We start from the raw sequence: 13,553 nt of genomic DNA, 5'->3' as shown, positions 1-13,553 counted from the left end.
ACTTAAGCAAGTACAATACTCTACTGGCACAGATAAGTCACTTCAAATCACAGCCACATTGACCCGTACAAACATTGAGATTCTGTCCTGGAGTCAAGACACATGTCCACACATGTGACAGAGGTCAACTTCTCAAATGCAATTTACTGACCAGGTATTTCATGTCTGAAGCGATAGTCGGCTAGTTTAGTGAGGCCTACAGTGACAGTTCTGGGGTTGGCAATAGTTTGGAGTTGACAGAGGAGACATACAACTGGCTCTTCATATAAATGCCTGTTACAATTACATTACATGACACTGACATGACATTACATGAGGTTTGGGGTTGACATGACATTGAATAGGCTCGGGGATGCCATGACATTACATGAGGCATGCAGTTGCCATGACAATACATAGGTTTGGGGTTGCCATGACATTACATGAAGCATTGTGTTGTCTTGATATTACATTGGTTTGGGGTTGCCATGACATCATAAAGGCTTGGGGTTGACATGACGTAACATGGAGCTTGGGGTAACCATGACATTATGTAGTCTTGAGGTCCACATGACATTAAATGAGGCTTGGGGTTGCCATGACATCACATGAGGCTGTGGTTGCCATACCATTTCATAGGCTAGGGGTTGTCATGTCATTACATGAGGCATGGAGATGGCATCACATATAGAAATAGAAATGGGGTTACAATGACATCACATGAGCTTGGGGTTGCCATGACATCATACATGACGAGGGGCATTGCGGGATATCCTTAACACTTTGTTCGTCATGAAATTAGTGTTATGATATAAGAATGTATCTCATGAAGCAGTCTGTGACATGATATGGTATGCAAGGCACAGAGAAGTTATGTTGGAGACTCTCAACTTGAACCCTGTCCACAGACAGTTGTTTCACACAAATAGCTTATAGCCCAAGTTCTTTCACCTGACCTGGGCAGAAGTCTCTTGACATCCACACATCACACAAACTCTGGATGCAGCACTGATCAGAAGTAAGCGCCAAGCTTCTCAGCTACAAGTTGACAGAAATAGGAGTGGCTCCCATGTAGTGTCAATGATGATGTCATCGTCTGCCATATTGCTGCATCCACTGTGTCACCAGCCTGGAATCACATAAGTATTAACATCATCACAGTGAATGTCACAACATCACATCATCAGATATCAGTATGACATCATATCATCACATGTTAGTATGGCATCATATCACGGTTCTCAGGGGTGGTGGAGTAGCATGCCAGTTAATAAAAAATTCACTTGTCATGCCGAAGGCCCACATGGAGAATGTGTGAAGCAAATTTCCATTGTGGTATAGCTGAAATATTTCTAAATGCGACATTAAACTTTACTAATTTACTCACTCACAAATCACATCTCAGCATGCAATCACATAACAGTATAATATCACATCACATCTCTGCATGACATGACATTTCTGTATGACATATCTTTATGATATCACATCTCTGTATGACATCACATCTCTGTATATCATATTTCTGTATGATATACCACTCTGTATAATATCACGTCTTACTTCATGACATCTCACTATGACGTATCTGTATGATATCCCATCTCAGCATAACATCACATCTCAGTACGACACGACATCTCTCTATATCACATTTCAGTACATCACATCTCTGTATGACATGTCATCTCTGTAGACCACATCTCAGTATGACATGACACCTCTTTATGATATCACATCTCTGTAGATCACATCTCACTACATGACATCTCATTGTGACATGACATCTTATTATGACATGACATCTTTGTATGACATGACATCTCTATGATATCACATCTCTATATATCATATACTGTAAATCACGAAAGTTTTGCGTCATGATATTTTTGAGAGTGGCGACCAACAGACGTTTTTGCGCCACGACATTTTTGCGACTTGTCTAATTCTCAAAACATAGTTTAGTTTGACAGCTTCAAAGCTTACTTGCATCTGAAAGTTTTATCTGAAGTAAATCCAATCACATATTAAAGTTTGCTGCTAATCTTGAACAGCATTTAGTGGAGTACTTCCGCATGTATGCAATCAGTGATGTTTTCCTAAAAACAACACTTGCTACAATAGGCCATATAAGCCTAAAACAGTTCACAGGTATTAAATTAAATGGACTGACTCTAATAAATTGGCACTGATTAAGGACCAGTTTAGTCAGTGTCGGCGAAGCTGTTGATCTCCAGATAAGTGCCGTGAAAGCTATCCACGCCATCTGGATGGTCTCAGCCTTTCAAACAGTCTTCAAGAAATGTGTGTTGCGTGGTTGGCGTCTGTCTGGAGTATCGGACGTACTGAATGACTGACTTTTGTTCAGGTATCCATTGTTTGACATGTGACACGTGAGTACGAGTAATGCCAGTAATCAGTCATTCTCCGCGTTGTTGTCATTGCTTAATATATGTATTGTCTAGATCTATTGTTAATTTATATGAAGTGGTGAATAATGAAGTGAAGATAGGACAGGTTGTTTGCTGATTATTCATTGCATTCTACCAGCAAATTGCATCATGATATTTTAGCGAGCTGAAGTCATTCGCAATTTCCGCAAAAATTTAATGATTTACAGTATCTGTATGATATCACATCTCACTATGACAAATCTGTATGCTATCCCATCTCAGCATAACATCACATCTCAGTATGACATGACATCTCCCTCTGATATCACATCATCACATGGGGGATCACACATTGCTGGTATTCTCCCTTAGTTCTACAGAGCTTGATCATGTGATACATAAGGCAGCAGTGAATTATGGATGAAACTGACAATCAGGTCAGCCAATTAACAATATTTTTGGATGAAGTTCATGGATAGTATCATTTACCTTTCAGTTTGACAAAAATACATGGCAAAAACACTTCAACACATGCAGACACAAGAAACGCTTACTAAATTACCCTATAACACATAGTGTACTCTTCCAAGCATGCAACTTATTAGAAAATACATGAAAAGATATGTTTTCTGTTGGGATGATGCATCTCACCCCGACCCACTGTCAGTGTAAACCACAAGACCATGCAGATGAATGTAATGTAACATGGCGTTGGGTCAGGGGAACAGACAGTTTTAACTACATTCTGCAATAAAATATTTACAAAATAAAAGTTTTGTTTTTTTCTTGTGAGACCACCCTTACAGGCCCCCCTTCGAGCCCTACACCCAAGAGCAGATAACTCTAGCTGTCAATCTCTTACCTCACTTTTCATGCTATCGTTCCAAGTAACTAACAAGCATGGTCCATTTTGAAGTTGCTTTGACCCTTCCCTTGAAGATGAGTGAGAAACAGTCCCAATCTGTATGTATGGTTTCTTTTCGACTGCAAGTTGGAATTTATAGGTTGCTAATATCATTCATGAATTGTTGTACTTGGCCATACAGTCTCCTTCTGCCATGTGTCAGGCAGATGGCATCCCACAAGGCTTGCATTTGTCTCTTGCTGTGTTGCATCTCAGGGCTTTCACAGCGAGTATGGATGTGTTTCTTTGCATATTTTAAGCTAGGCTTGCCTTGTCCTTTTCTGCTTTCAGTGAAAGTTGGTAAGTTCGGTTTATTGTCATTTACTTTGTATCTGCTATATATGCATTATGTAACAGTGCCAGCTGGCTTTTTGCTCCACTTGTTTTGACGTAAGAGGGTGTAGTTTGCTTAGCTTTTTTCGGCAATTAGTTTTCGCCCACATGTTTTCTCTTTGCTATAAGTGAATGTTTATGCATGCATATTGTGGCAGTATGACAGTACCATTTTCATGGTCCTGTTTGTTACAGTTTCATCCTTGTATTGGCTGTGGGGCTAACCTGCTGCCTCAGAACTCTCACAGTGAGTGCCTGTGCTGTTTGGTGGAGATACACCACGATGATCGTCCTCTCATAACCGGTAGCAGGTCTCAGTTTGACCTCATGGCTACTCGATGGAAGAGGTTGCGTTGTTTGACTCCCCAGTGGTTGATGAGGGTGTTTACACCTTGATTGCCCTAGGGAGGTCATCTGGCTATAGTACTTTAGCAGCACACCTTTTAAGGTAGTGCTTAAGAACTGCCTCTCGTTAGACACTCTTCCATATATGAGTATATCAGGGATGAGAATGGAAATTTTCATTTACAGCTGAAAACTAGTCGGAGGTTTGGGGGCAACCGGCCCCCAGCCAGGTCCAGGGCGGAGCCTGGTCGGGGGCCCAGGGGGGCGAAGCCCCCCGTAAGCTCCTGGGATTTTGGCATTTTACACACTAAATATGGCTTCTAAAATCAATATTAACACTGTATATATATTTAGACGTTTCAGAAAAATGACCCTGGGGATGTAAAAAAACGCGGATTTCCGCGGATCCGCGGAAATTTCTCATCCCTGGTATATGAGTATGTGTTTTGACTGTTGGTAAACACATGGCCAGATGAGAAAGTTCTAAGTTAATGGTGTGAATGTGGAGGCACAGTGCTTGAACGTTCAAGAATCTGTGACTGAAGACTGGTTGTTGTGTTGATGGGACACACACACACATGGACTTACACTTGGAACAACTGAAATTCTCAACATCATTCTGCCTACCGCCATCGACTTTTTGTCAACAATATTGACCTACATTCAAGAGTGACATGTCTGTGCCTGACCGCTCGCTGTGTAACATTTAGGATAACTGTTTCTCACTGAAAACCAAGACTGGTGAGTTGATATTATATTTGTGACCCATTACTTTAGATCTGACTCAGTTGCATTGTACTAGAAACCTCTGTTGTGAATCATTGTATCTTGCTCTTTGTCTGCTCAACACATATCATTGTATATTTTAGACTTGTCAGTGTTATATTTTGCTGGTTCTGAGGGGATTTCTTATGCCTTTGGCATGGCAAATTATTAAACATAACAACCAACATCCTGAAGCAGGGCGGCACGGTGCATCTGGCACTCCTTCAGGAGGCGTGGCAGTTTCTACTGTGGTGCGATCCCAGGGGCAGACAACGTTCATGCAGATGCCTTCTGTTGTTGTATGCTTGCACCCCACGAGTGGTTACTTGACCGGGAGATATTCAGGGTTATCTCCCAGTTGTTCAGGTTATTCCAGGTGGATCTGTTTGCCTCTGAGGTGACAAATCAGATTCCAGTGTTTTGTTCACGGATCCTGGATCCAAGAATGATCACCTCCAATGCCTTCCAACTTGACTGGGTGGACAGGGTTCTCTGAGCGTTCCCACCGATACCTATGGATCTCCAGTGTCCCTTCGCAGCTTGCCAGTGTGGCTACTTGTGCTGCTAGCGCCACAACACTGGTCATTGCAGCGCTGCTTTCCGGTAATACTCGGGCTGCTCGTACTGTACCATTATCTCGGCGACTGCTATTCGAAAATGGTCAGCCACACCCGAATCCCAGGATTCGGTGGGTGGCTTGGTGACTGTCTGGAATTGCCTCCAAGCGAATGGAATTCCTGCATCAGTTGCAAACACAATTCTGGCTTCACAGCAGGATTCGACTATTGCACTGTATGAGGATAAAATTGGGCCTGTTATGCACACTGGTGTGGAAATAGAAGGATTCTCAATCCCTTTTCTTTGACTGTAGTTGAGGTATTAAGAGTTTTTACAGTCTCAGTTAGAAGCCAACTTAGCTGTGTCTACTATCCATGGCTACTCTTTCGTGTGACTGCGCCTTTTGATCTCCTGCCTTCATGGTTCCTGCATCCAGTAACACATGCTGTAGTGCATGTGTTGGACATGCATAAAACCCTTCAAGCATATCAAGAGGACTGTGAATATTCATGAAGATAATCAGCTTTTTTGCTGTTATGGCAGTAAGACTGTTCATCCGGCCAATACACAAACCATCTCACGATGGGCAGTGTCAGTGATTTCTATGGCCTATATTCACAAGGGCTTAGCTCCCCTAGATGGATTAAAAGCTCACTCAGTTTGAGTAGTAGCCATGTCGAAAGCATATGCTGCTGCCCTGCCCACTGAGGAGATCTGCTCTGCAGCTATTTGGAGTCTGCTGAGCACGTTCATCCATCATTATCAGTGGGACAAACACTTGTGTGAGCGTGCTCAGTTTGACCAGTAGGTTCTCCGCATTGGCCATTTGAGCTTTATGGATGACTAACTCTGTTTTGCACTTGGTGTTGGCTCTATCTTTCCCCCTTTTATCAGTGGCGGTATCTGGAGGTAGCTTTAGTCTGATGATCGGTGCCTGGCCTTAACTTTCCTTTTTCCTTCTGATTACACTCTTGCCAAACAATTGGGTCGACGCGTGGGACTTATAGCTGGGTTTGTTAATGATCAGCCAATCACAATATAGGCTTGACAGTATGGATCTTCACCTTAGTCACAATCCCCGCCTTGAATGACATTGGTAAGCATCATTTTCTATCTCCATAAGGTTGTAGACTGACACTTCAAATGTACCCTATGTCAGACATAATACCACTCTTTTGAGACTTTGGGAGTCTAATGCTTGTATGTACCACAAGGAGGACTTTTCAGGACAAGATTATACAAACCTGTACAGGTTATGAATTCTTTGAAGGAAGTCCTCCTTGGGGTACAGCTGCCCACCTTCCCTCATTTGGTCTGGTTTATTCAGCATGAAAAGGGAGGTACGAGGTTGATGACTAGAGTTACCTATGCTTGGCTGTAGTGGGCCCTAGCAGGGCCCTGTATGGGTGGTCTCACAAGACAAAATAAAGTTTTTGCTTTGTAAATATTTCATTGCAAAATATAGCTACAACTGTCTCTTTTCCTGACTGCTGTGGATTTTTAATGGACATAAAAAGGCTTATATGTACCCTAAGGAGGACTTTTTTCAAAGAATTCATAACGTCTTCAGGTTTGGGGATGAAGTTGAGGAAATTCTATAGGTTTGTGTATGTTTTGAACCTCTTTTGATCCATTGTGTTTGCTACTGTGATGACATGACAGAAGAGATGAACCCTACGACCCTTCCAGGATAAGGGCACTTATAATACAGGTTACATGACAGGCGTATGTGATGCATAAGACTGTTGTATAAGACAGTGGGTAACTACATCAAGGCTACAAAATACACTATGTGCAGTGTTCAACATAAAACGTCATAAATGCAGCTCTACCATTGAAAATAGAAAACATGATTTCACAACAATGGATCAAATAGCTCAGATTGAACAATGATGTATGGTCACAATAAAAAACTTGGAAGAAGAACAAAAGAGTTGAAAAACAGAGGTGTAGAATTTACACTAACAGGCTCATATCCAACCATGGACTTCCAATATCTGAACTGAAACAGAATAGCAGAACACAACAAACAATTACCACATGGAAAACATGAGTGACCAGAGTGACAGTAACTTGGGGTGACACTCCCTTATAATACTGACACCATAAAGCCTGCCATTGGGAAGACTCGCTAGAGTAGCACCATGCAGCCTAACAAAGATGGGTAACAATCCCTATAGTAACATCATGCAGCATGACAAAGAGGGGTCACAGTTACTATAGCAACACCATGCAGCCTAACAAAGATGGGTAACAATCACTATAGTAACATCAGGCAGCCTAAGAAAGAGGGGTCACAATCACTATAGTAACACCATGCAGCCTAACAAAGATGGGTAACAATCACATCACTATAGTAACATTATGCAGCCTAAGAAAGAAGGTTAAGAGTCACTATTGTAGTAAAATGCAGCCTAACATAGAGGAGTAACAATAACTATAGTAACACCATGCAGTCTAACAAAGAGGGGTAACAATTACTATAGTAACACCATGCAGCCTAACAAAGATAGGCAACAATCCCTATAGTAACGTTATGCAGCCTGACAAAGAGGGATCACAATTACCATAGTAACACCATGCAGCCTAACAAAGATAGGCAACAATCACTATAGTAACATTATGCAGCCTGACAAAGAGGGGTCACAATTACTATAGTAACACCATGCAGCCTAACAATGATAGGCAACAATCACTATAGTAACATTATGCAGCCTGACAAAGAGGGGTCACAATCCCTATAGTAACACCATGCAGCCCAACAAAGAGGGGTCACAATCCCTATAGTAACACCATGCAGCCTAAGAAAGAAGGTTAAGAGTCACTATTGTAGTAAAATGCAGCCTAACATAGAGGGGTAACAATTACTATAGTAACACCATGCATTCTAAGAGAGAGGGATGACAGTCACTATGTAGCAACATTCAGCCTGACAAAAAGCTAATATTCACTATAGTAACACCATGCAGTGTGACAAAGAGGGGTAACATGCAAACTGGCAAATGCTGATGAAGGAGATTGTTTGAGACAGGGCCACAGTTAGAGACATGTGTGGGTTCCAGGCAGGGAACAACAGGACGAGACTAGCTCACCTGGGATTTATTAGGCTGTGAAGAAAAGAATCAGGGACGTGAGAGTAGACATGAACCTGAATCTTAGATACATAATCTTTCATGCTTGTTGTTTTTTGATCAAATGAGAGACGTTAGCTGATAAGAACATCATAACTTTGCAAAAAATTGTAATAGTCTTAGGAAGCATAAAACAAAACTATAAAATGTAACTTGAATTCAACTTGACATGGTTTATACCGCAGAACAATACGACGACAGTACAGAATAACACATCACACCTGTCAAATCAAAACACAGTATCAGGGAAGTTCCTGTTTGTCCACTTAGCAGATCTATTCAGAAATACCATTCCTTCTATGCAGGCTATACAAAGTCCTAAATACAAAGACATGTGGTTGGAGGCAGAGAGGACAGTAAGTTAGAATAACTTAGAGATATTTACAGTAATCACTAATATTCATTATCATTTGTTAATTGACCTTACTGTAATCTTTCTTACAAAATTGACACATGTATCCCACTTTAGGAGAAGGCTATGTACAGGTCTCAACCTTTCCCTTAGCTTGTAAGCCGAAGCTATCAAGCGATAACATCATTGTCAAACATTCTGATCTGGAAATCAAAAACCAATAGCACTTCATATTTGGACCTGCATTACACATCTACAGAGGTTTTAAGGAACTAAAAATATCATGTTCCCTTTCTAATCATGAATTCATTTTGCTTACAAACAGATATATCGTGGCACATGCATGACCTTTCACAAACAAGCAACTGAACACTATAAGGGTAGCATTTCTATTTTTTGTGTTTCTCATCGCCTGTCTGACCCTTCTAATTTTGTTGCCGACACCCCCCACACCCTCCCCAAATGTTTTTTTTTCATTCCAACACTGGAAACTCAAACCTAGAATGTATCACCTCATCACCTCATCATATAAAATGTTTGTTTATCTAAAATGCTTTGGTCAGTTGTTGCAGCAAGTCCTAAAAATTTGAGAAATTGCGACACAAATTACAATAAATGAGAATCAAGGACATTACTCGAATTATTTTGTCTTTATGAATTTTTCTTTGTATTTTCTTTTCCCTTGACTGACTGACCCATGATCAGAATTTGGTGGCTACATGGAACACATAATAAAAAAATGATGTAAAAAGAGCGTTGTCACAAGTAGTGTCCCTCTACCAGTGTCTAAATGGGACATGACAACACATATGGAACAAGGTTCTATACAGTGGGGGAACAAAGAATTCTACTGGGGTTAAATGTTTGCCATAATTTAAGAGCAAAGGTAAATCTAGAACTTGGTAAACACTCTCAGGGAACCAACTACATACACCTTGTTGGAGATAACCAACTGTAATGGGTTTGTGTTACTCTAAAGGAAAACATCTATGGCTGTGCTAATGGATGTTTCACATTCTGATGACAAGGCAGTGACCTCTACCCGCCCAGGACGGGGATCTCCTGCTTCTCTTCATGCTGCCACAAAACAAAGACTTTATTTCACTTCCCATCTGACGTTAGGAACTCAATTCAGTGTTCTATTACAAGTGTCAAAGGAGAGAACTATTTCCAGTCACTCTATGTTATTCATCATTACAAATATGGATCCAAGAAACAAAGAAATGGGAGTAATGTTCCTTCAAAAATGACTGCTGCTGCACAAAATAACAAGATAGATTTTGATAACATTATGGTCAGGTTGTTAGAATAATTGTTTAAAAACACTGGCAAAATCTTTACCCTCATTAAGGCAGCAGTTAGCACACACTATCAAATGTCATTTAATATAATGCCTCTCTTAATCCCTGTCACATTGTCAAGTACTGTGCGATACAAACACTTCATACAGTTTCTCGTGGCACATAGGAAAGCATTCACTACATCTCATCACAGAAAAAACAATGGAGCCAGAGTTTAATGTGCATCTAGAAACACAGTAACAAATGGGACATTGTATCATAAAGGAACAGAGGAACGATTTTGATCATTCACAAAAATAAAAAAAAAACAGTTTTGACCTAACTCCCTAACCACATTTGTAATCTAAGTATTTAACATCCTCATTTCCTCAACTTTATAGTTTCATGATGATGACGATTAATAACAGTTATGTGATAAAAAGATGGTTGCTGCTGGACCTTACCCTCAGAACAAAGTGCTTCAGTATGGTGCCGTCCTCATCATGGTAGTTGACCACACGCGTCTCCAGCCAAGCATTGTCGGTGTTGCGAGAGTCGTCAGCGTAGTCTCGATACACCTGCACCCAAATAGAAAAGAAAGTTTGAGGCATAATGATACTAGATACTCAAACATTTATTTGTTCAAGTTCACAAACCATCTAAATGAACATAAGCCTGACCATGAAGTCACTGTTTTACCATCCATTCTTCCTGACAAGAAAGGGTCTGACACTCACTTCTTCCCCATGTAAGGACAGCTCCTTCAGCTTATTTAGGATCTTCTCTCTCTCCTCCGGCTCACCCACCAAGCAATCTAGTGCTTCAGCTGTGAATTCAGACTTCAGGATGTCCCATACCTTCTGCTGAGGCTCACAGATTGCCTGCCCAAAGTACAATGTTTCTTAAAGGTATCTTATTGAAACAGAGTCATCATGGGTACTATGGTTAAACAGGAACTGTGGGCAACCAGACATTCCACTAATTCCACTGAATAGAGCAAGTCAATGGGCATACTGTCAATAGGCACATAGTCAGTAAGTATAGTAAGTCTGATGGAACTGTTGCTGTCTTAAACAGTATTCTAGTTACATCATGCCCAGTCGGCTTAACATAAGCAGAAAGCCTGAAGCAAGCCTGGGACACGTAATGTTATGGTGGCACCCACACATACTGGTACGGTGCTGAGATACCAAGAAATGTACCTTGGGAGAACACTGATTCAAAGCAACAATCATATGTTTTCTAGTGCTTGGGACATAACATGTGATGTCCAAGACAACTGGGCCTCATGTGTGGGTATTTAGAGAGCATGATTAAAGGGATCCTCCCTTTCATTTAACCATACAACACCCCTACTCCATCAAATACTCCATAAAGCAAAAACAAAATCCAAGGGAAACAAATTCGAACCACTCATATGTTTCTGGTGTGCTGGCCTCTAGCAGTAGTTAGAATAATGCCTCTTGTGTGAGTGGTGTATCATCTGAAGAGGTGTGTAATAATGTCAGCATAAAAGTCAATGCAAGGAGCTATATTTGACATCAATCACTGACCACTATAAATGAATTTCTTGAGTTTGATATGGTTACTATGGAAGATGAGACAAAATGACAATTTTTCTTGATAGAGTTGCTGGTTGGTAAAGTGCTAGATTGGTAGACATACCCCAGGGAGAGCCCACTGTTTGTTGTCTGACCTCTGCACCACCACAAACTCCAGCTGGGGTTTGCCATCAACCAGCGACTTGTTGCCAAACTCATCCAGCTTCCATCTGAAACAGTAGTGACAGGTCATGACATCTGTTGTCTGTGTTCTCTGGGGCTTGGTTCCCTTGTACAGTGAGACACAGCTCCTGCACTGGCCCATATGCCTTGGGTCCAGGTTACCCACCACCCCTCACACCACCCAGTCTACCTCACCACTTCTCACATCTTGAGTCAAGTCTACCTCACCACTTCTCACACCTTGAATCAAGTCTATCTCATCACCCGTCACACCTTGAATCAAGTCTACCTCATCACCCCTCACACCCTGAATCAGGCTTACCTCACCACCCATCTCACCTTGAATTAAGTCTACCTCACCATCCCTCACACCTCGAGTCCAGACTAACTCATGAACCCACGATCACACCTTGAGTCCATTCTACACCACCCCTCACACCTTGAGCTCAGTTATCCTGACCACCCCTCACACCTTGAGTCCAGTCTACGCTACCAGGTACACCCTTGACATCTTTCTCACCAAACCTCACACCTGTAACCAGACTGATTCCACAACCTTACCCACCTGGTCACAACTGGATCTCCAGCATGGTTGGGGCCCCATCGGCCCAGACTGCCTCTTCCTGTTATTCCAGTTCGACCCCGAGGATTGATAGGAAGACCATCAACAATGTCATATTTGCCCAAATGACTTGATCTATCCACGTTATTTTTTTTGTCAAAACCATTGAATGTTAAGATGTTCCGCTGTGCAACAGGTCTGTAAACATTGGAAATGATGGAACATATCATGTTTCAAATCTCACTTTATTATGTATTACATATCAACAATATGCATGGGATCAACAGCAAAATCACAATGCACATAGAAAATGAGGAAAGATGCAAAAAACAATGATCTTTTCATTAAGTCTATACTAATAAAGACGTAAAAAATACAGTGCTTGCAAACTAAAAGACAACCAGATTTACAGCAAGTCAATGGGCTTACTGTCAAATGGCATATAGTCAATGAGCATACAGTAAATGGAAACACAGGTAAAAAGGTCAATGGTCATGTGGTAAGCAAGCATACAGTAAAGAGGCATACAGTTGTTGGGCATATAGTCAATGGCATACAGTTAACAGATATAGTCAACAGGCATATAGTCAATGAGCATACTGTCAAAAGGCACATTGTCAGTGGGCATACAGTAAATAGAAATACAGGTAAAAGGTCAACGGTTATGTGGTAAGCAAGCATACAGTAAAGAGGCATATAGTCGTTGGGCATATAGTTAATGGCATACAGTTAACAGACATAGTCAACAGGCATAATCAATGGGCATACAGTCAACAGGCAAACAGGCACAAAGTCAACAGGCAAACTGACAACAAGTAAAGAGTCAATGGACATACAGTCAACAGGCCAAAAGGCAAGGAAAGTACAGTCAAATGGGCATACAGTCAACGAGCATACAGCCTATGGCATACTGTCAACAGATATACAATCAATTTTATGGACATACTGTCAAGGGGCATACAGTCACTGCACATACTGTCAATGGGAATACAGTCACTGCACATAGTATTAATGGGAATACAGTCACTGAACATCGTATCAATGGGCATACAGTCACTGCACATTGTATCAATGGGAATACAGTCACTGCACATTGTATCAATGGGCATACAGTCACTGAACATTTTATCAATGGGAATACAGTCACTGAACATTGTATCAATGGGCATACAGTCACTGCACATTTTATCAATGGGCATACAGTCAGTGAACATTGTATCAATGGGA

At 41.2% G+C, this 13,553-nt stretch overlaps 1 protein-coding gene across 1 annotated transcript in view; it reads right to left on the bottom strand.

The window, feature by feature from the left end:
• Positions 1-939: 939 nt before the first annotated feature.
• LOC137298942 (transient receptor potential cation channel subfamily M member-like 2) overlaps positions 940-13,553 on the bottom strand; it is a 56,263-nt gene continuing 43,649 nt past the window's right edge. The window contains exons 32-37 of the mRNA XM_067831328.1: positions 12,330-12,524; positions 11,706-11,811; positions 10,778-10,921; positions 10,505-10,618; positions 8,370-8,384; positions 940-1,108 (exon numbers count right to left, since the gene is read on the bottom strand). Coding sequence (XP_067687429.1) covers positions 992-1,108; positions 8,370-8,384; positions 10,505-10,618; positions 10,778-10,921; positions 11,706-11,811; positions 12,330-12,524 — 691 coding nt within the window. The 3' untranslated portion in view covers positions 940-991. The remainder of the gene's footprint in view (positions 1,109-8,369; positions 8,385-10,504; positions 10,619-10,777; positions 10,922-11,705; positions 11,812-12,329; positions 12,525-13,553) is intronic.

Source organism: Haliotis asinina, chromosome 10 (genome assembly GCF_037392515.1).
Source record: "Haliotis asinina isolate JCU_RB_2024 chromosome 10, JCU_Hal_asi_v2, whole genome shotgun sequence".
NCBI lineage: Eukaryota > Metazoa > Mollusca > Gastropoda > Lepetellida > Haliotidae > Haliotis > Haliotis asinina.
Note: the sequence above shows the minus strand (reverse complement) of the source record. Positions and strands in the feature narration are given on the sequence as shown.